This window comes from Ovis canadensis, chromosome 15 (assembly GCF_042477335.2).
Source record: "Ovis canadensis isolate MfBH-ARS-UI-01 breed Bighorn chromosome 15, ARS-UI_OviCan_v2, whole genome shotgun sequence".
In the NCBI taxonomy this organism is placed as follows: domain Eukaryota; kingdom Metazoa; phylum Chordata; class Mammalia; order Artiodactyla; family Bovidae; genus Ovis; species Ovis canadensis.
In genome coordinates, this window is record NC_091259.1 from 39359782 (window position 1) to 39382783 (window position 23002).

At 48.6% G+C, this 23002-nt stretch overlaps 1 protein-coding gene across 1 annotated transcript in view; it reads left to right on the forward strand.

The window, feature by feature from the left end:
• Nucleotides 1-23002, forward strand: part of GRIK4 (glutamate ionotropic receptor kainate type subunit 4) — a 401597-nt gene that overhangs the window by 286877 nt on the left and 91718 nt on the right. The window contains exon 11 of the mRNA XM_069555411.1: nt 22114-22221. Coding sequence (XP_069411512.1) covers nt 22114-22221 — 108 coding nt within the window. The remainder of the gene's footprint in view (nt 1-22113; nt 22222-23002) is intronic.

Genomic DNA, 23002 nt, shown 5'->3' on the forward strand with positions numbered 1-23002 from the left:
GTATACATCTATATATACATATATATGTACACATGTATATATTGAGTTCCTGTAATGTGCCAGTCTGTCTTCTAGACAAAGGTTAAAAATGGGCTTAGTGTCTTCCATGGAGCGTGGGCCTCCATGGAGCGTGTATTCCAGTAGGGGACAGACAGGAGGCAAAAAGTACTATATAATACATCAGTGGAGGTAAGGGCTTCAGGAAAAGTAAAACAGGGCCAGGAAAAAGAGGGGATAAGAAAAACGGAAGTTAGGAGAACAGCGAGGATGCCAAACCCAGGCTCAGTCCACAGAAAGCCCAGGCTCAGGCTTTGAAAAGCTTCTCTTGGCCTTCAGCCCTGCTTTCTAATGCTGCCCAGAAAGAGCCCACTTCTACCAGGCGACACCTGCCGTGGCAGAGTTGGCTGTTGGCCCGGATCCCACCCTCCACTTGAAGAACAGCTCATTAGCCTCAGAGTACCTCTTCACCTTACCTCTGCTTCTCCACCAGCCGCCACTCAGGCTGCTTTTCCCAGCTGCTGGGCTGCAGAGCTACCTGAGTCATTAGGAGACAACAGCATCTCCAGCCACCAGCACCCACCCCTCGACCCCAGCCCAGCTCAGCAAGGGGTTCTGCTCAGAGAAGGCTGCTGCCCCATCTTCCACAGCACTTATTATTGGTGGAGGGTAGGGCTTCTCAAACCCAGGTGTATGCAAGAATGACCCATGGTGCTTGCCTTCAAATATATGTTCCTAAGCCCTACAGTTTTACACGGAGTTAGTAAAACTGGGTGCCTCTAAGGAACCTGCATCTTCTTAACTAGCACCCAGATAGATGATTATCATGCTGGTGGTCTATGGGCTGTGTTCAGTCGTGTCTGATTCTTTGCGACCCCATGGAGTATAGCCCACCATGGAATTTTCCAAGCAAGAATAACAGAGAGGGTTCCATTTCCTCCTGCATGGGATCTTCCTGACCCGGGGACTGAACCTCCATCTCCTGCATTGGCAGGCAGATTCTTTACCACTGTGCCACCTTCTTTACCCTCTGAGCCATCAGAGAAGCCCCAGTCCACAGGCTCACCTTTGACAAATACACACTGCAGCCTCTAAGAATAGGCTTGACCCCCACCCCATCCCTGCATCCCACCCTCATCTTTTTTGAGCTAATATTGAATGGAACCTGCTGCAGACGTGACCATTAAATAGGATGGTGTTTTTTTGACCTTCAGCTACCCCAAGGGGCACACATCCTTGATTGGACTTATAAAGTGCATCAAAGTTATCCTCTTCTGTTACCCATTTCCCTTCAACAAATCTGGTGACCATCTTGCTGCTCGCCTGTCTGGCTCACGTTCCGTGAGTAGCAGTGAGAACCCTGCAGGGCGTATCATGAGCACAGATGTAGCTCCGCAGCTCTGGTCCCCAGGTCCCATCCCAATCACCGACCCAGTCTTCGCCTCTTGACGGGTGTCCTTCCCCTGCTTATTACAGGATGAAGAGATGGTTTAGGGACTGTTAATTAGTTGGGCTTCTCTTCCAGGGTAGGAGGAATGTCAGGGATATGTCAGTATAACTGCTGTACTATTCTCCCAACTCCATCCTCGGGAGAGTGACACGGAGCAGGGAAATAACACCTCTTGAGGACCTGTTTGGTACCACAGACAACACATGGGCGCTTTGCACAGGTCACTTCTGATGTGGAGGGCAGTCCTTCAAGGTAGATAAAACTCCCACTTGACAAGTGAGGAAACCGAAGCTCAGAATTGCTAAGGAACGTGGCCCAAGTCCACAAATAGCAAGGACTCTGGGTGCAGAACTGGAATTCACACTCAGGCTTGTCTGACTCCCAAGTCCATGCTCATGGGTCTCCCACTCCTGTCTTTTCTCACTTTCCTGGAATCCCTTAGCCTCCAAATCAAAACACCTTAACTTGCTGCCACCTGCTCCAAACCAGGACGGCGCCTGGCTCCTGGTGACCTGCTGTGCTGGGCTTTCTTTAGTAATGACGTCTTCTCATTTGGTTTTGGTTTTGTTCTTTCTCTTCCTGTCTGGGCGAGTGACTGTTGAGAGCTGGGTTTGATTATTTAGAAAGCACCACGCAGGGACCCAGTGGGTTGTAATTGGTAAAATGTCTGAACCAAATACCATAGTCCCTGCCAGTGGCTGATTAAGGGATTATTACCATTTTAAAAATAGTCTTTTAAAATTTCAGCATTTTTTTTTTACCATTTAAAAAAATTACTGTTTTGATTCTGTTTGGAGAGGGGTTTTCATCTGTGGATCTTCCATTGGAGGCTGTTTAGGGGGAAATGTTCCCTACAGCATCCTGGAAGGAACATTTCCAAACCTGGACAAGGTTTGCCAACTTCAGCCCCCAGTTTTTGCCTGTATGAGTTCTCCTATCTCTATCCCAAATTCTCCCTCCCCATCTTCCAAAAGATGTCTTGGGTGGTATCAGAATAGTATAATCTCCCCGCCTAATTTGCGAAAAATAGTATTTGAAAGAGGCAAGGGGAAAAATGAAGCACAGCATCAGCAGGCCCTTAATTTCCTTCATTTTAACTTGGTTTAAAGATCAGAGATTCTGAGCAGGCCCCCAGCGACTTTGTTAGGGCTGTAATAAGATGAGTGCGCCTTTCATCTGGCGATCGGAAATGGCTTAACAGGCTCTAATTAAGCCTGTGGGAGGTGGAGGGATGAGGCCGGGGAGGTGGGATCAACACTTTTCGATGGGCTCACTGTGTATCGCAAGAGGGCACCTCAAGTCTCTCCCTCTGTGCAGTGAAGATGGTAACCCCTCAACGTCTGGCCTGGCTAAGCTCAAAGATTACTGAAACTCGATTTGCATAGCAGTCTGTTCTGCTCACCTGTGGTCAGATAGAAAGCTGACTCTGCTGACATAATGAGAATGGATACCCTTTACTGGGGTCTGCTACACGGTGAGCTGTGCTGGGTGTTTTGTGTACTTAAAATTTCTTATCCTTTTATCAACCATGCATAAACTATTCTCTCCATCTTGCAAGTAAAGAAACTGAGAGAAAATCGTGGTCCTCATCCATTCCGCTGTTGTGCTCAGTTGTTCAGTCACGTCCAACTCTTTGCAACACCACGGACTGTCCCCCGCCTGGCTCCTCTGTCCATGGGATTTCCCAGGCAAGAATATTGAAATGGGTTGTCCTTCCTTTCTCGATGGGATCGTCCTGGACCAGGGGTCAAACCCTCATCTCCCGTGTCTCCTGCATTGGCAGGCAGATTCTTTACCACTGAGCCACCTGGGAAGCCCCCATCCATTTAGCTGGTTAGTTCCAAACTTAAGAGCTGATTCAGGTGTAGCTGTTTTCACAGTCTCTGGTCCTTCTGCTCTGCAGAATGGCCCAGAACAAGCTGGAGGAGACCCTTGAGGCCTCTGGCATGATCTTCCAACCCAATGTAAGAATGTTCTCCACAGCATCTCTGTGGGAAGCAGCCACACATCCTTTCCTTGAGCACGTCCTGGGCTGGGGAGTTCAGTGCCTCCCCAGGGACACATTCCAGAAGCTTCCAGGCACAGAGTCAAAACCTGCCTCCTAATCCTGCCCCATTAAGCAGCCCAGAACAATCAGCTTTCTCTCCCTTTTTTTACCAGCTCTTCAAATACTTAAACATAATTTGATTTGATTTCATTCATTCCTTTTTGAAACTTAGCATAAAATTTTTTTGAGCACCTACTTTGGGTCAAAGGCTAGAAATGTAAGATAAATGAGTCAGAGATCCTCATCTTTTAGGAAAGGCAAAAATTACAGTCAACAGTCACTGTCCAGTGTTTGAGTTGTCCTGCCCCTCTGACTTTTTCTTTCCCCAAATCCTGGCCCCTAGCCATTCCCGGTGCGACACAGTTGATGATTTCTCACCATAAATGCCCTTTGGTTTGTCTGGGGCTCTATTAAAACACGAGACCCGGGAGTTCCCTGATGGTCCAGTGGTTAAAACTCCGTCTTCCAATGCAGGGGGTTCGGATTCAATCACTGATCAGGAGGCTAAGGTCCCACATGCCTCATGGCTGAAAAACCAGAACATGAAACAACAGAAGGAATATTGTACACATTCAATAAAGACTTTAAAGTGGGGACCCGGCTCCAAATGAAGCTAAGGGGCACACAGTTGAGAACACCATGGGGCTTCCACCTCCCTCACTCAAAACGTTCCATTTCTATTTACCACCATTTGCTTACTGGAATTAGTCTTCAAATTTTGGTTCTTTCTGAACTGCAGCCCTTGGAATTGATTAACTACTCCTCTTGCCCCTAGTCACCACTTCCAAAATATACAGGGTTATTTTCACATGGTTTTTTCAAAGAAACCAGCCCTGAGCCACTTTTTCATGGAACATGGATCCATTTAACTCTGTGTGTGTGGAGATGGAGATCGGCAGAGATGGCCAGAAGTAGGCAAATAAAAACACTGTGAGTCGGCAGCCATGGTTTGTTTTCCAAAGCTGATACAAACCCAGCTTTCCAAGGGCCTGATTTCCTGGAAGGACTAGAGTGTAGTGCTAACCAGAGGCAGAGGATAGGCAAGACGGCTTTTGTGAGTCACTCTTACAAACCGAGAATTAGAGATGCAATGTCTTCTAAAAGGTGCAGGGACTCCAGTCTCCATCTTCTCAAAGTTCCTGCAGGTCTCACCAGTTGCTGGGAGTACAGGATGCCTCTCTTTGATCTCCTGTGCTGCAGCTTGCCTGAAGAAGCCCCACCTCCACCCCGAAACAGGCGCATTTGCCGTCTTCCATGGAGGTCTGGGTGGGGTGGTCCAATGTTTGTGACTCTAGAACGTGCTTCGGCTACATCACTGAGTAGTGTAAAGGCAGCTACACTTGTTATCGTGGCGCTCACAGCCAGAAGACCAGGAAGTGTCTGTTGCTTTGATGCAACTCAAGCAGACCTGCTGGGGTCTGTCCCCGCTCCAGATCGCATCTCCAACTTCCAAAGCAAAGAACAATAGTAAATCCCCAAAACACGCTGTCAGTTGATGGTCTGTGTTGCCATTGCCTGCACGTGGCCTTGGAGGAACAGTGAGGAGGGAGTCATGAACAGGTCCATGGACAGGTCCCCCCACCCCCACATCGGTGTTCTGTCCCCCATTCCTCTTTGCATGAACCTCTGGCACAGCTCAGGTCCCACCTGCGCTAATGAGAACAGCCTTTAAGGCTCAGACAGGTTGCCAGTCGGGGAGGCTGCTGAGAGAGTGCAGTGATTGCTGCTGTAGAATGTGTTTTCCATCCGAGGAGGGAGTTTATCATAAATATGCAGATCCTTTGAAGCAGCCTCAGTGGGTCCTGGCTCAGCCATGCAGGAGTGGGGATTGATTGCTGGAAATCAGCTGCCTCGCTTGCTGCATGGATGGACCTGACGAGAGCGCTGGCTGGGGGCTACTTGGCAGGCCATTCCTTGCGACTTGGCCTTTGATGGGGAAATTCTGAGGCAGCAGGTTCTCCTGAGGAGGGAGAGGAGATAGAGATTGGTGGTTTGGGGGCTGCTTTGAAGGTTCCTGAGAAGTCATTTTTCCCTTTTAATGAAGGGGCTGGGAGAAGGGGAATTGGCGAGAGGTTTAAAACAGTTGTCAACATCTCCCAGAACTTTATAAATTCTTAGGGTTGGAAGAGACCTGAAGGGTTATCAAGTCCAACTTTCCCACTAGAGGGGGCAGGAGGAAACATCAGTCCTGGGCTGAAAACCCCACGGTGGCCCCCATTTGCTTTCAGGGCAAATGGCAGCTTCACAGCAAGCCTGTCACGCGCTGGGCTCTGCCTGCTGGGAGCCTCCTCCCTCGCCTCCCCACCCCCCCACTCCACATCCCCCGCACCCCACCACCCCACCACTCTGACACCTCGCCCTAGTGATTACGCAATGGACCCGGCTGTCTCACACCTGTGCCTGCACCCTCAATCCCATTTCTCACTCGGCTCCTCCTGCTGGCACCAGAGCTCAGATCACAGAGCCCCTTCTCAGGGAGTCTTTTTTAATTAATTAATTATTAATAATGTATTTAGTTTGGGCTGCTGCTGCTGCTGCTAAGTCGCTTCAGTCATATCCGACTCTGCGCGACCCCATAGACGGCAGCCCACCAGGCTCCCCCGTCCCTGGGATTCTCCAGGCAAGAACACTGCAGTGGGTTGCCATTTCCTTCTCCAGTGCATGAAAGTGAAAAGTGAAAGGGAAGTCGCTCAGTCATGCCCAACTCTTTGTGACCCCATGGACTGCAGCCTACCAGGCTCCTCCATCCATGGGATTTTCCAGGCAAGAATACTGGAGTGGGTTGCCATTGCCTTCTCCTGAGTCTTTATTGCTGCCGGCAAGCTTTCTCTAGTTGCAGCAAGTAGGGGCTACTCTGTATTTGAGGTGCTCGGACTTCTCACTGTGGTGGCTTCTCTTGCTGCGGAGCACAGACTCTCAGCATGCTGGCTTCAGTAGCTATGGTGCACCATCTTAGTTGCCCCAAAGCATGTCGGATTGTCCCAGACCAGGGATCGATCTCATGTCCCTGCGTTGGCAGGTGGCATCTTAACTACTGGACCGCCAGGGAAGCCCTCAGGGAGTCTCCCGGCACTCCTTTCACCTGCTCCCTGTGGCTGCCTCTTCTGTAGCACACTTGGACTGCTGTCACTCCAGGTTTGGGGAGGGACAAGCCTCCTTGAGGACTCCGTGACTACAGCCGAGGACCACCCAGCTGGGCGTGAGACTCAGCAAGGGCTGGGAAAAAGGATGCATCTGTGAGTAAGGGACTAGGGTGTGCAGAGCCCAGGGCTGGGACCTGGGAAGTGTGCAGGGAGCCTGGGAACCTAGGATTTTGTCCAGTGTTCCTCATTTGTTCAAGAGAGATTTCACATGACAAGCCTCCCCATTGGCAGCTGGAATTTGAAAACTGGAGTGGAAGTCCCTCCAATCATTGATACGTTTCTCCTTTTCCATTTGCTTCTGTTCTCTTAACAGCAATAGTCCTCTGGTTCATTAGAAGTCTGTTAATATTAAGCACCCCCTCCTATGAGGGCATCTGGCGCTCCTGGCCACCCTCACGATGACGGACAGCCAAGGGGCAGATGAGCTGGCTTCGGGAGGGTGTCACCTGAGGGCCTCCTCTCCTCCCGTCTCCCTGGCCCACAGACTTCTGGCTCTTCCTCCCAAAGCTCAGGGGCTTCCTGCTTACTAGCTTTGATGGAAAAGTCACTGACTGCCGATGCTTATTCACACATCAACCAGCAAACAAATTAGAGCTACTTGAAATTTCAAACAGGGGGCTGCTTTTGGGCAGAGGAATGGGATTTTAAAGGGCTGTGTTTGAAATCTATTTCTTGTAATATGCCCGATCATGCATCCTGCCTGAACTCAGCCTGGGGAGGTTTGCCAGTTCTGAGTGACGGCTTCCCATGCCTCTTCAGCCAGCTCAAGCCAGGGAGAGCTGTTAATTTAGTCTCAGGAAGCAGCCCGCATCCCTCAACTCTGATGAGACGCAGGGCAGGCTCCAGGCCAGAGGTGTGGGGAGTGCAGGCAGATGGGCCAAGGGGAATGGAAAATTCAGGGAGGTGAGAAGGAGCTGTGTGCAAGGCGGCCCCTGTGGGATCGTGGAAGGGCTCAGACCGAGTCCAAGCTCTCATAGCCCCCAGCGTTCCATTCCTTGATTGCATCCTCAGTAAAACAGGAATGATGGTCATCATAGTATCTGCTTTATGTGAGTCATCAAATTGTGGCGAGAACAGAATGGAATATTTTTCATAGATGTGCATTGAGGATTCTCCTCTATTGTGCACATTTTAGTTTGGGTGTCTTGTGGAGATGTCTATTCCTATATTTCTCTCTCTATGCATGCAGTATTCCTGGGATCTCACTTCTCACCTGCTTCAGAGTAGAATGAGACGAAGCAGGACCAAGCCATATGCTCACATCACTCCTGCAGCAACTCCAGAGTCCTGCAAGAGGGCTGCAAGGGCCAGCCTGTGCCAGCCAGGCTTGGTGGAAATAAATTCTGCCAGTTGCCCACTCCTACCCCTCCCCGCTCCAGGATGGGGTCCCCACAGCCCTCCCTCACCTCCCCCTCTCCTTCCACCCCCAACCTCTGTCCTTCGTCCATGCCCTCATGCGGTGGTATGAGCAATTCCATTCTGCAGAGTTTCTGAGTGGGTGTCAAAATGAAAATTGGAAGTCACGCCTCTACTCCTGGGAGAATCCCCAGGATGCCTGGGGCCTGTCCAGACAAGAGCTGCTGACACCACTGTCCTCCCCCACCTAAGAGCTCCCCATCTTCCTGGAGCTCCGTGAGGTCCAGCCACACGCCATCTCCCACACGCAGCCTGCATCTATCTGGGAGCAGCAGTGGACCACCCTCGGTCCATCCCTGAAAGCTTCCTCTGCCCTCTTGCCTTCTCAGCCTTCCCCTGACTCCTGGAGGATGGGGCATGATCAGCTTCCTTCAGCCCAGATGCTTCATTAGAACCATTAGTTGAGTTGGCATCTGCCACTCAGAGCTCAAAGCTGTGTGTTATTAGTACAACTGCTTCCCTGAGAAACTTCTCTACCCGGTGAGTTAACAGATGAAGCCAGGCATTCTCCATGCCCTGACTGTGTTGTGTTCTTGGGCAGTAATTTTCTTGTAAAATGAAAAATCTCAAGCATGCCTGAGCTCTCTGATAAATTCTCTCCTCAGCAGCTAATTTCAAATACCTTCCATCTTCGGGAGGCGAAAGAGGGCTGTGAAGCTGAGTTTTCATGTTTACAGCCTCTGTCTTGAACTCACCCCATGCTGGTTTTATTGGGCTTCCCTGATGGCTCAAGCAGTAAAGAATCTATCTGCAATGCAAGAGACGCAGGAGACTCCCTGGGTCAGGAAGATCCCCTGGAGAAGAAAATGGCAACCCATTCCGGTATTCTTGCCTGGGAAATCCCATGGACAGAGGAGCCTGAGGAGCTACAGTCCATGGGGTCTCAAAGAGTCGGACACGACTGAGTGTATACTGACATGCTAGTTTGATGAACTTCTAAAATGTTTAGAAGAATGTCTGTGAGATTTTTGACCATATGAAGAAAAAGAGGGAGTTGAGATGTAGGTAAAAGAATTAATCAAACTCAGTATTTCCGTCCAAAGAGAAAAACGATATGAGCATCCTCACTGCCCTACTCAGGGAAATTTATCTTCTGAAAGCCTAAGCTAGTTGAAGAGTCTTTTAGATTGCTTAAGAGCATTGCTGAGGAGAGGACCTTAGCCAGAGCCAAGTGGGATGAACCCATCTCTATTCTTGCCCTAGTGAGTACTTACTGGTCACCAGAGTCCCTGGAAAGAGCCACTGTTGATTTGTTCTTGTTGGCAGGAGGAGTGTTGCGGGCTAAGCCCAATTCCATTTCATATTCCAGAGATTGGGGATTCGGGTTGGAAGTCTGTGCACATCTTCCCAAGAGCCAAACATTCGAGTGCAGATGAGCACAGTTGATCCTCATTATTTGCAGATTCCATATTTGCAAATCTGTCTCTTCACTAAAACATATTTGTAACCCCAATACAATCCTTCCCTGGTGCCTCAGTGGTAAAGAATCTGCCTGCCAATGCAAGAGATGAGGGTTTGATCTCTGGGTCAGGAAGATCCCCCTGGAAAAGGAAATGGCATCCTACTCCAGTATTCTTGCCTGGGAAATCCCATGGACAGTGGAGCCTGGCAGGCTACAGTCTACGGGGTCGCAAAAGAGTCAGACAGGACTTAGCAACTAAACAAAAACAACAACCCCAATGTAGTGCTCATGGTGCTTTCACAGATGTGTGTGTGGCAGGGAACAATTTGAGTGGGTCACCTGGCGTATTCCCAGCAGGGGTCCAGCGAGGCAATGCTCTGCCTTCTTCTTTGGGCTTATACTATAATCAAGGATGTTTTTCATAGTCTCTCAAGTGTCACGTCTGTCACCTTTTCGTGCTTTTTCTTGGTGATTTTGCTATTTAAAATGACCCCTGCACTTACTGCCAAATGCTGTCTAGTGTTCCTAAGTGCCAGAAAGCTGCGATGCGCCTTACAAAGAAAATACAAGCATTAGAAAAACATTGTTCAGGCATGACATTTGGTGCTGTTGTTCAACGTTAATGAATCAGCAGTATGTATTAAGTGAGATGTCTGTCGGCAGAAACACACAGACATCCAGATTATGTGTTAATTGGTTGGTGGAAATGTGACCAGAGGCTCATAGGACCCTAGGCCCGTTTTTCCCTAAGGAGAAATGGTTCTGTCTCCCTAATTCAGTGTTTTTGGTAATGTTATAGAACACAACTACCATGAATTATGAGAACCAAACATGAGTTCAGCCAGGAGAGAAGACCGGAAATGAGCGAACTCGCGAACGGCTGAAGTTTCCTACAGCGACTTTGTCTTTCTGCGTTCATTACCCCCACACTCCTGTTCTCCTGTTTCCTCACAATGGCCAAGGACCTCATCTGTCCCTTGATGCCCTGGCCTTGCTTCTGGTTCCCCTGATGTAGAAGTGTAATCTAGATCCCATACTCTTGAGGCCAAAAGGATTAATAAGACCCTCTAGACCAGTGTGCTAGTCAAATGCTTGGATTCTTGCAAATATGTTCTTATGAAGTAGAGTCTGTGCTTGAATCCTCCAGTGCATTCAAGGAACTCACTACCTACAGGGACAGCATATTCCATCTTAGAAAGCTTTCACCGTTAGAAAGTTTCTCCATCTATTGGATGGAATTCTTTTTTATTTTTCTGAAACCTCTTCCTTTTGTCCTTAGTTCCATTTCTTGGGTCTGCACATCTCATCCATCCTTCCCATGACTGCCTTTACTTGATCCTTCTAGAATGTAATTTCAGTCAATGTTAGTGAATCGACAGTATGTATTAAATAAGATACCTATCAGCAGAAACACACATGAATCGAGGTTATGTGTTAATTGGTTAATCAGAATGTGACTGGAGACTCATAGGAACATAACCCTGTTTTTTCCTAAGGAGAAATGGCTCAGTCTCCCTAATTCAGTGTTTGTGGCAATGTTAGAACAAAACTACCGTGAATAATGAGAACCAACTGTAATGAGTTCAGCCAAGAGGGAAGACATGTGCTTGGAACACACTCCAGTTAGTCTGTGCTCCACTAGGATAGTGGTGTCTGGAACAATATGCAATATTTGAGGTGTAAGTAGTGTGTGCAGCTGACTGGCTCAATAAATAGCTGTTGAATAGAATAATAATAATGTGTTAACATTTTGATGTTGATTTCCATGTTGACCAGCTCTCAGACCGTGCTCTCTACTGAAAGGATGCCAGGCATGAGCCGCGGGGCTCAGAGAGAGCTGACTCCTGGCAGGTGCCAGAGAGGCCTTCCTGGCACCCTCCTCATAGGTGACCACCTGCTTCATTTTCATACCTGGGCAGCCAGGCTTCCAGTGCTCGTCTATAATCACCCTTCCAGGCCTCTTTATGTTGTACCTCTCGGGACTGTCTCTTCCTGGCGTTCCCCCAAAGCCTTTGAAAAACTATGCTGCATTATATACCTACCTGGAACTTTCAGAAAGTCATGTTTGAGCTGGAAGGGGCTAGACTAGAGCCTGCTTTTATAAGTAAGATGACTAAAGACTAAAAAGAAGGGTCTTGCCGAAAGAAAGTTCATAATTCAATTTGACACACATTTATTGAGCACCCAGGCACTGTCCTGGGAGCTGGAGCTCCAAAGAGGAATTTATTAATGCAATTGTCAAATATTTACTAAGTGCTGATTCCACACTGGGCATTGGGGATATGTGAGGAATGAAATAGAGTCCTATTAGTCACAGAAGGGATTTTGTAGCGCAGGAAATAGACTTGAAACAAATAATTACCTAAATAATTATACAAAATAAGTAATTATCTAAATAATTATACAATGAGTGCTATAAAGGAGAAGTTCAGAGCTTCATGCCCAAGTCTCTGAGAGGTTGGGAAGGACCTGCCCAAGGGGGTGACATTCAGGCGGAAGGTTGATGGATGGCTGGGCATCCACAGAGGAAGGGAGCTCTGGTGAGCCCAAACAAGGGCCCCCAGAATGAGTGGTCACATGTGGGATTCAGAGATCAGAGCCAGTTGATGGCAGAGCCATGTCAGGAAGCCAGAATTCCTAATACTTTACTCTTTCCATGAACCTGTCTGTCCCCTTCGTCAAGCTTTATTTAAATATCCTCTCGTAAATATGTAAGTCAGAACCAAAGGCTGACTCCAGGAATGTGGAGTCTCAGCCAGGAAAACTTAACACAAATACCAATTGATAAGGAATAGCAATGAAAAGGTTTTGCAAATGTTTAACAACACATTTGCAGCCCAGGAAAATTAATATCTTGGAGGCAGTGCAGCAGAGTGGACCTGCCTGGGTTTAAATCTGCGTGAACTATAGAACTTTGGGCAAGAAATCTAACCTCTTCGAACTTCTGTTTTCAAGTCTGTAAAATGGGATGATAGCAGTACCGTCCTTGTAGTGTAGTTGGGAAGATTAAATAACAAATGTAAAGCATTTAGTCCCATATGTGGCATTCAGCACGTGCTCCAAGGGCTTCCCTGATGCCTCAGTGGTGAAGAACCCACCTGCCAATGCAGGAGACGTGGGTTCGATCCCTGGGTTGGGAAGATCCCCTGGAGAAGGAAATGGCACCCCACTCCAGTAGTCTGGCCTAGGAAATCTCATGGACAGAGGAGCCTGGCTGCAGTCCATGGGGTTGCAAAAGAGGTGGACGTGACTGAGTGACCTAACAACAACATGCTCAGAAGTATCAGCTTGCATAATTTTCATAGTCCTGCAGTTAAAAGTGGCTAGGATAGGAGTTCATTATTGCCAAAAAATGTGTTTTATTGAGCATCAGTTGTGTTCCAGGTACTCTGCTAGGGGCTGACTATAGAGCAGTGAACAGGCAAAGTGTCTGAATCCCCTGTGCCAGGCCCTTTTGTCCTTTTTGAGCATCACTTGCATTTTGGTTGCAAATCCAGGACATGCATTAACACCCACCCCCACCTAATTGAAGCTAAAGCTTATGAAACAGTAGTCGCCCATGCTGTGTGGGTTGCACTCTGCTCTGTTCTGGATATATATTTCATTTTTAAAATGCAGGTCTTGACCCACTAAATTGATTTCCTAACCTACTAATGGGCAGCAGCCACAGTGGAACAAAACACTGCCTTAGACCAACTCAGCTGAAGGCTTAATCAGCCCAGAAAGAGCTCATTTGATGTGAAGTCTTCCCATCTTTCCTCAGGATTGTTTTTGATCTATTACCTTTGCCATTTGCCACTGTTGTCCTTTGATCCTGGGTTTTTACAGTATTTTGCATGTAAGCACATATTTTGTACTAAAAGAATATTTTGGCTGGGAGAACGAGATCTTCAGCCAACTCCCTTTGTTCCCCAGATCACCCTGCTCAGGCAAGGGACCTCTGATCCAGTCTCCCATGTGAACTGAAGTTTTATGACTGGAAATGCTGTATTTAAATTCGGTAAAGATTTTACTTCTTCATGCTAGGGGATCACCATGGAGGCTTCCATTACAAATCTTTTAATCATATATCATATATCAAAGCACAGACCTATACTATAGATACTCCAAACTATAACTGAGTCTCAATTCCTCCCCTAGTGGTTCACATCAGACTGTCACTTTTCCTGCCTGTATGTTGAAATTAGTTCTCTGTACTCAAGGAGACACTAATACAATATTGTATGTATTCTTCCTAGTGAAAACTTCAACTTTGAACCCTGAAGCTGAGGTTAAAAAAGTGAATCGTGTGTTTTGACATCCAACCTTGGATAGCCTTAGAGAACAAGGATCTGGAAGAAAGAGCTTACGTTTGGATAGGGCTTTAAACTTTTGTCACCCCTGTGATTGCCTTATATCATCCCAGTAAGCGGAGAAGGGCCTCATCTCATAGGTAGCAAAACCGACTTCCCAGGGCCACATAGCACATGACAGGGTAGAGCTTGACTTCTGCTCAGCTGCGTTTCTAGCAGGCAGACAGTAGTGCTATTAGGTTCCCATGGCTTATTATCACTCATCAAAAGCCATCCTGGCTCTCCAGGTGGCGCAGTGGTACAGAATCCATCTGCCAATGCAGGAGACACGGAAGACGAGGGTTCGATCCTTGGGTCTGGAAAATCCCCTGCAGTAAGAAATGGCAACCCACTCCAGTATCCTTGCTTGGAAAATTCCATGCACAGAGGAGTCTGGTGGGCTAGAGTCCATGGGGTTGCAAGGAATCGGACATGCCTGACGAAGCATGCACAGAAGCCATGAATAGTGTTGCTGCACTATGGGTAGGTCAATTCATTTATTTCCGTTTTGCAGCCAAGGAAGATTCAGAGAGGTTGAGTGACTTGCTCAAGGTCACACAGCTTATGCATGGCAGAGGAGTTAAGAAAATGTGGCTCCTCTGGTGCCCTCCCCTTGTGAACTCCTACGCTCGGTCCCTAAGAAACTACCCTGTACCTTGGTCAAGATCTCTCTTGTGGACTCCTGCACAGAATCCCTTCAGGGCTGTAATCTCCAAAGAACAAGTTCACGGTGATGAAAGAAGTGTGTGTGAAGGCCCAGGACTTAAGGTCAGGGTAGCCTGCACCTGTCCTAACCCAACCAGATGGTAGAGCAGTAAACAGAACCCAAGTTTTAATTCCAGTTTCATCCCATATTAACTGTGATCCTCAGCAAGTTTGATGTCTCTGAGTCTCAGTTTCATTCATTCATTCAACCAAGTGAATTCATTTATTTCATGCATTCATTCTTTCAACAAAAACTTGTCTGAAGTGCTTACATTTCTCAGATGGGAATGATAACAGAGTTGTTACGCAGAATCAAGGGTGTGTAATTAAATCACATGGCTGAGTGCCTGGTGTGCAAAGGTGATCAGTAAGTGTTTGCAAACTCTTGACTCTGGAGCAGAAGAACTTGTCCGGCCTTGGAGCTATGTCAGCCTGTCTAGAAACTGGATCCTGGCAATGCTGAGTGCAAAGAACAATCATCTAAATGTACACGAAATATTAAATGTTACAGAGCCGTGTGCACACTCATGGAGGCAGGTACAGTTGTGAGGAAATCCTTCAGGGCTTTAAAAATGAATCTGTTTTTACGTACTGGGGAGAGAACAAAGCTGCAAAATGCCAGCCTCTAGTGATTCTAGGCGGGAGGGAGCAGGAGGGCTTGGGAGCTGGAGGCATGTAGCTTCTCTGGGCAGGACTAAGAGCGGAGCAGGGAGAAAGACAGGCAGTGAGTGATGGGCTCATTAATGAATGTAAAATGACAGCCTGAGACAGATGCTCTAAAGGAAAAGAACGTGGTTCTGGGAGAAGTTTGACTTTGGGAGTTAAAAGAAAGCCTTCCTAGAGGTAGTGATTACTAAATTGAGGCCTGAGGGGTTGACAGATATAAACTAGATCAAAGTTTGAAAAACTTCTCTTGTAAACAGGCCCAGAGGGTAAAAATTTAGACTTTACAGCTTTACTGTTGTAGATGAATGTCGTCACAGTCGGTACATCAGTGAATGGGTGTGACTGTGTTCCAATAAAACATTATTTTCTGAAACAGGCAGCGAGCCGAATTCAACTCACAGTCTGTGGTCTGCCAACCCCTGAACTAGCCGAAATGGGGCTGCAGGCAGGGGGTCGGGCAGCAAGGAGAGTCCCAGAGAGGGAAGAGCAAGTACAAGAGACCCTGACGGGAAGCTTATTGCACTTGAACTGAAAGTTTTGCCTGGAGCAAAGATAAGGCCGGGAAAGAGGGTATGAGTTGAACGTGGAGGGTGGGCAGAGGCCAGGCCTTGTAGAGCCCGGTGGAGGGCTTAGTATTAAGGACCCTGGTCTTTATCCTTAAGAGTTGAAAGGTCTCAGCAGGGGCCAGTGTGACCGTAGTTGAGGCTTTGTAGAGATGGCTGGCTGCTGCCAAGTGTCTAACAGAACAAACAGAGGCCCTCGAGGTTCCCAGTCCCAAGTTCATTGGGAGCTTGGATGAGGATGGAAGCTGGGAAGTATGAGGCCTGGAGAAATTAAGAGACTTGCCCTGTGGTCATGGTGCTGGATGCTAATGCAGATCTCCAGACTCCACCACCAGCACTTACAGAAAGCATCAGGGGACACCTGGGGTCAGGGCTCCTGGACAAGCATTTCCCACGATGCCATGCTGAGGGAGTGACCAGCTTGCTTATGCTGATCCGGGGTCACGCAGCAGACCAAAAGCAGGTCTCTGACACTCATTCATGTGTACGGCAGTCGCCTCTCCAAGGGACTGTGGGCTGCCCTTATCAGTGTCACAGAGTCTGTTCGTTAAAGGCCCTAGGCCCCATCAGACCTTATCTCTGCTTTTCGTACAGCAGTTCTTTCAAGCTTGGTCCCTTAGTTGCTCAGCCAGGGATCTTAAACACAGCTGCTGGAAGGACAGAGCCTCTTCAAGACAGCTCTCCTGATAGCAGTCAGAAATGACAGTTCACCATGAGAAAAGCGATACTGTGAAAAGCAGACAAATTAACTTATGAAAACACAGGAATGAGGGTGCGAGGCCACCATATTTCAGACACCGATAAGTGGCTCTGTATCACAGGACAGGGTAATAACTGGCTTCAAAAGGATGACACTGCATTAAGGGAAAGACATACACTCTGTTTAAGAGGACAGCAGAAAGTATTAATACAATTCCCTTGGAAAGAATTTTGGGAAATAATACTTTCAGATAAATAATTAAAATCCGCCCCCCCCATTTTAGTGCTTAAAAGAGCAAGATTATTATTAATTTATATGGATTCTTTGTTCTTTGGGGAAATTGGGTAAATGATACTTTCTGTGCACGTGCAGACACATCCCATATCATGTTTTGGGATATCCCATAATACCCCATGATATCCCATATCGATTTTCATATTTGACGAAGTACTTCTAGTTCCTTCAAAGAGCATAGAATCAGTAATGAGAAGGGACATACCTTTTTTTTTTTTTTTAATATCAGGATCTCAATAAAGCTGCACATTGGCCTTGTTTTGAATCCTGTTTTTTTCTCCATGTCTCAGCTCTGGGATTCAGTTAAATTATTACCTTATGCCGAGGTCACTTTCCTTCCTCATAAGTAGGGTGGCAGTGAGATTCCTAGACATAAATGGGTGCCCATCCCAGGACCTGTGAGCCTGGTGGCACCAGTGATGTCCTAGAACCAGCTCCCCCAGCTAGCCAGAGCTACCCTCCTCCCCAGTATCGCACTTCTCTTCCCAACTCAGTGTCCCATGATTACATGTTGGTAGCTTGAAATCAGCCTCAGTGGGAGTGTTTACATCACTGAAATGGACAAATAAGAGCTTTGTTTACTTATTTGGCTATGCCAGGTCTTAGTTGCAGTATGCAGGATCTAGTTCCCTGACCAGGGATCAAACCCATGCCCCCTGTAGCCCGCCAGGCTCCTCTGTCCATGGTATTCTCTAGTCAAGAATACTGGAGTGAGCTGCTGTGCCCTTCTCCAGGGGATATTCCCGACCCAGGGATCAAACCTGGGTCTCCTGTTTTGCAGGCAGATTCTTTACCATCTGAGCCACCAGGGAGACCCTGGTCTAATCTCATAACCCAAAGTCTACAGTGCAAAGTGTGGGGCACAGAAGAGACCCCACCTTCTGTCTCAAACAATGACATTACAAATTAAATGAATGCTTATCTAGCACTCTGCACATATATTATCTCATTTAATCTCCTTATGAACCCTTAGGAGGTAATCATTACTATTTTAACACCCATTTTATAGATGAGGGACACAGGCTCAGAGGGATTAAGTAACTCACCCAGAGTCACACAGCTCAGAAGAGAGAAGTCGAGTTCTACTCAGGTCCTCTAACACTGGGGCTGTGGCATGCATAGTGCAGACTGTGGGCTGCTCAGTGGTGAGTGGAGGCTGGAATCAGCATGCCCAGCTGTGCACCTGCGGGACTACATCGGCCCAGGGGGATGTCATTTTCCTACCTGCCTGAAGGTGCTGTATAGGTTTGCAGTGGTGGTGTCCAAGTCCAAACCCTCTCCTCCCTTCCCTGCAACTCCTGGGATCTCTAGTGGGAAAGTAGAGCAAGTGGGAGAGAGAGAACGCGCAAAGAGAGGGCCCCAGGAAGACATTATTTGCAGCATAATCTAGCTGGCACGTGTGGACATGTGGAAGAGGCTTACAAAGCAGCTGTTCCTGCAGGAGGTTGGGGGCAGGTGTCAGTGGGGTGGACCAAGGGAGTTTGGCTGGGGGCAGAGCCACAGATTGTCAGTGATGAGAGCTGTGGTTCCTGCCCACCCCTGGCATGTGTGTGGCATGGAAGGTGCCCAGTGGGTGGGGCAATTAGCCTGTATCCCAGGGCTCCTGGCTCTGCCTCTCGCTCTCCCTCCCACTGCCTTTCTGCAATTAGATTGCTCTGGGTAGGAGCTGCCAAGCCGCTTTGTTGGATCTGATGAGTTTATTAATTTCTTGGGAGCTAATGGGAGTGTTGGGGGGGAGATTCATTTCCTAACTGGAGCTTGGGGGCTAATTCATCTCCTCGCCATGTCCCCAGAGGTGGGAGGTGGCAGGGGACATGGCTCAGGCTGTCAGATCTGGCTCTGGGTAAATCATTTATATCCCTAGGTTTTGTGTGAACCCATCTCATGGCTTGGGTCAGACGGGGAGTCTGGGGCTGGGGCAGGTGGCTAGTGAGAACTGGGTCCCCTGAGAACAGTGAGAGTGCAGAGCTAGTAGGGGGTGAGGCCTTGCTGGTCCTGTGAAGTGCATGCTTAGGGGACAGGACTCTGAGAAGTTCAGTCCTGTCCCAAACATCCAGATGCTGACATCCGGACTAGTTGTTTTTAGGTCCTTCTGTTCAAATCTGGCCCTTCTGATCCTAGGAGGTCACCAGGAGCCAGTTCTAGCTGTCTTGAAGATAGGGAAGCAGACTCATTTCACTTGCTTTTGTGGATATAAAAACCCAGGAGAGAAAAAAGCTGTGTCCCGGGTTCTTGCTGTGTGGCTGAGGCTCCTTTGAGCCTTTCCTCTGGTTGGCCAGGCTGCTTACATAGAGGACACATTAGCATCCCCAGCCCAGAGACAGCAGTGGACACAGGAAAGTTCTTGGATTGAGGAGTTAGACAGCTCTGGGTTCAAGATCATGCATCACCTGCTAACTAGGTGACTTTGTTGTTGTTTAGTCACTAAGTTGTGTCTGACTCTTCGCAACCCCATGGACTGTAGCCCACCAGGCTCCTCTGTCCATGGGATTTTCCAGGCAAGAATACTGGAGTGCCTTGCCATTTCCTTCTTCAGGGGATCATCTGACCCAGGGATCGAACCCACATCTCCTACATTGGCTGGCAAGTTCTTAACCACTGAGCCACCAGCTTAGGCAGGTCATTAAACCTCTGTGCTCTAGTTTCCTTGTAAATAAAATGAACACACTGTCGCTGCTCCACAAGGTTGCTGGGAAAATTCAAACAGCTGATAGCGCTCATTCAGCACAAGAAGTGTCTGGTAACTCTTGTTCCCTTTCCCCCTTCACTTGAAAATCTTGTGGCTCATCCCTCATCCTCCCCAACTCTCTCCCCAACAGAGAGAGGGACGGAGGCCAGGTAGCTCAGGCTGTACCCTAACCTGGCTGATCCCTCCAGGGGGCACTCCAGGGAGCCAGAAGAGGCTCACCTGCCTCCTGCTCTTGCCTCACCGAGAGGAACACTCAGCCTATGAGAGATGATGGTTTCCTCTGCTTCTACGTACCAGTCCCTGAGCAAAAAACTGGGGGGTGAGCCTGAACAAGCCAATCCCTCCCCCACAGACTAGCAGAGGAGACGGACATGTAAACAGAACCCGCGGCAGGACGCTGGAAGAACCAGACAGGAGGCCACGAAGGCATCCTTGGCAAGGCGGGCTGGGGCTAAGAGCACAGGGGTTAAAGCGCAGGTGTCTCAGCTGATGGCGAGGTTACCTCAGGCAAGCTGTTGGCTGGGCTCTTTTATCTTGGCCTCAGTTTCTTTATCTAGTCAAGGCTTCCCATGCGGATATGCAGGAGACGCTGCCAGTAAACTAAAATGATCAGGAACTCGCGTGGTACCTATCTGCCTTTGTAGAGGTGGAGACACCAGTGGCATCCTTGCTGAAGCTTGGAGAGGGGCTTTTGGTCATCTCTCCATTTTTTTAAAAAAAGGTTTTTTTTCTCTTTTGTTTATTTGTGCATTTATTTCTGGCTGTGCTGGGTCTTTGTTGCTCTGAATGGAATTTCTCTAGTTGCAGCGTTCGGGGGCTACTCTTCATTACAGCGTGTGGGCTTCCCGTGGTGGTGGCTTCTCTTGCTGCAGAGGACAGGCTCTCGGTGCACGGGCTTCAGTAGTTGCTGCACGTGGGCTCAGTAGCTGCAGCTTGCAGGCTCAGTAGCAGGCTCAGTAGCTGTGTCGCAAGGGCTTAGTTGCCCCACAGCATGTGGGATCTTCCAGGACCAGGGATCGAACTGCTGTCCCCCATATTGCAAGGCAGATTCTTAACCACTGGGCCACCAGGGAAGCCCCCATCTCTCCTTTGACAGATGAAAAGCATACCTGTAGAGAGCATCGGAGCTATTGCTGGAACTGGAGGTTTCCAGCCTGGCCCTCCCCTCTTTAAGCTCCAGACCATGATGTCAGAGAGACGGTTCCTGCTCCCCGTGACTGTCAGCCTTCTGGGGGTGGGTCCAGAGCCAAAGGTGAGACGAGTCTTTACTGTGGTGGAGCTTCCACAAGAGGAATCCAGAGCCCAGCTCTGGCGGGTGCAGCCGTGTGGGATCCATGGAACCTGTGAGCGTTTTCCAGGGAAGCTGCTGCCGGTGCCTGGAGATGCCTGGCAGAGGCGGATGTGTGCATTTCATTGGGTTTCTAGCCAGCTGCCAGCCGACTCTCCCGGTTGCCCACCTCCAACACCCAGCAGCAGAAATGCTTTGCCAGGCATCCAGCTAGTAGAAAGATACTGGTAGCACACACATGTACATGTAGCTATAAAAAGGGTTCCACTGGGAAAACAAGCAAATTCTGTAAAAACCCAATGATGTTGTATTTCGATTTGGGTGACTTTCTTAGAAAGTGGAACTACGTGGAACTGGTGGGACTAAGTTATGGACTTTTTCCCCCCTCTCTAGTCAAGACCATGAAGAGAAAGGAAACTAGCAGGTATTGAGTTTCAGCTTAAATCCGTTCTCACAATGACCCCATGAGGTTTGTATTATTCCCATTTTACAGATGAGGAAATATGTTCAGAGAAGCTCAGTCACTTCTGGGGTGATGCAGTTGAGATCTGAGGTCCTGGGTCTGGCTGAATAATGTGACATCAAACTGGTGTTTGTGTGATTTCCATTTGTTCTGGGAAGGCAGGGCAAACATTGCCACCCCCATTTAGACCTAGGGAAACGGAGACTGGGAGAAATTCAAGTAACCTGCCAAGGTTCTCACAGTCAGCAAGTGACTCCACCAAAACTAGAGCCTGGATCTTTCTTCTTATGGTTCATGCATCCACTGAACCATTCGGCGGGCATTTACTGAAGAGCTGAGTAAATGCCACGTGGTAGCCATGCTGGTTCTTGTTTAGATGATGAGGCTTCCTGAAGGCAGGATAGAGCGAAAGAGCTGTGTGGCTCAGTCCTGCCTCCAGCTAATGCAATTCCCCCGGCTCCCCACCCTTCTGGGTGAGAGAGCGCCCCTGAACTGCATTCCATTCGTGATTTCTTTTTTTCTGTTTTTAGTTTCTATAGGAGTATGCTTGCTTTACAATGTTGCATTTGTTTCTGCTGTACAGCAAAGTGAATCAGCCGTAGGTATCTGTGTGTACCTATATCTCCTCTTTTTGGGATTTCCTTCCCATTTAGGCCACCTCCATTCCTGATTTGCTTTCTCATTTTCCTCTCCACCTCTCTCTTAAGTCTTGCTTTCCTTCACAGTCTCCCTACCCTTCCCTAACCCCCCCCAACCCTAGTAGCCCGTCCCAGTTTAGCCCCTCTGCTCCATACTCTGCATGGCTCCCTCCTTCTGTGACTTAACCGTAGCCCCGCCAGAGGCAGGGGACTGGCCTCTCAGCTCCCCTAGCCCTGGAGTCTCGTGGGACCACAGCACCCCCGCTCCCCAGCCTCCACCTCCCCCCAGCCCTTCCCAGCCTCTTTCCTTGGTCTCCTCAGATCGGCCAGTGGCATGTGGCAGACGGCCTCAGCATGGACAGCCGCCTGTACGCTTCCAACATCTCTGACAGCCTCTTCAACACCACCCTGGTCGTCACCACCATCCTGGTAAGCGGCTGCCCCCAGAGCTTCCCAGCTGCTGCTCCCCGGGGTGCCTCCTCCTTCTTGCAGCCTCCCCAGGAACAGAAGATGGGAGCTCTAATCACAGCGCCGAGGCCAATTTATGACAGTGTAATTAAACTCAAGTTGCTGCTTCATATGGAAATGATATCTGATGAGTTCCAAGGCAGCTGGGGAAGCGGGATGGGGTGGTGAGACGGCAGTTTGTGGATGTCTTTAATGGGGGCACCCCAACAACCGGGGCATCTGTGCATGGCCAAGGGCAGGGCACCTTAAGACACAGGGGCGAGAAGTCCACCAGGGTGGCCCCTACTCTTTCACGGCAGCCTGCTTTGCTTGGTGCCTACGTGTACAAATTGCACCCCTGCCAGTGGACACCTGAACTCAGTGGGTTTTTACGGCCTGTGATTTCTTCATTTCCAAACGATCAAAGGAAAGTTCTCAATCTACAGAGAAAGGGGCCATCTGCCTTTTTTATTTGATCCAATTCTCTTCGATGATTACCCAGCCCTTCCCGCTGTGTGTCAGGCACTGTGTTCATTCCTGGGGACACAAAGATGAGTAAGACTCAGTCTCTGTCCTCAAAGAGGCTGTAATTTAGTAGATGGCACGAGTCAAGTGCGATCATGGCCAAAGTCGTTTACTTCTCCCCTCCCCCCACCTACAATGACATCATGTTTTAGAGATTTGTCAATTAAACCAACTGCATATTTTAAGTAATAATGAGTTTTTCCCCTTCCTCCACCTCCTTTTAACTAATCAAAAGCCT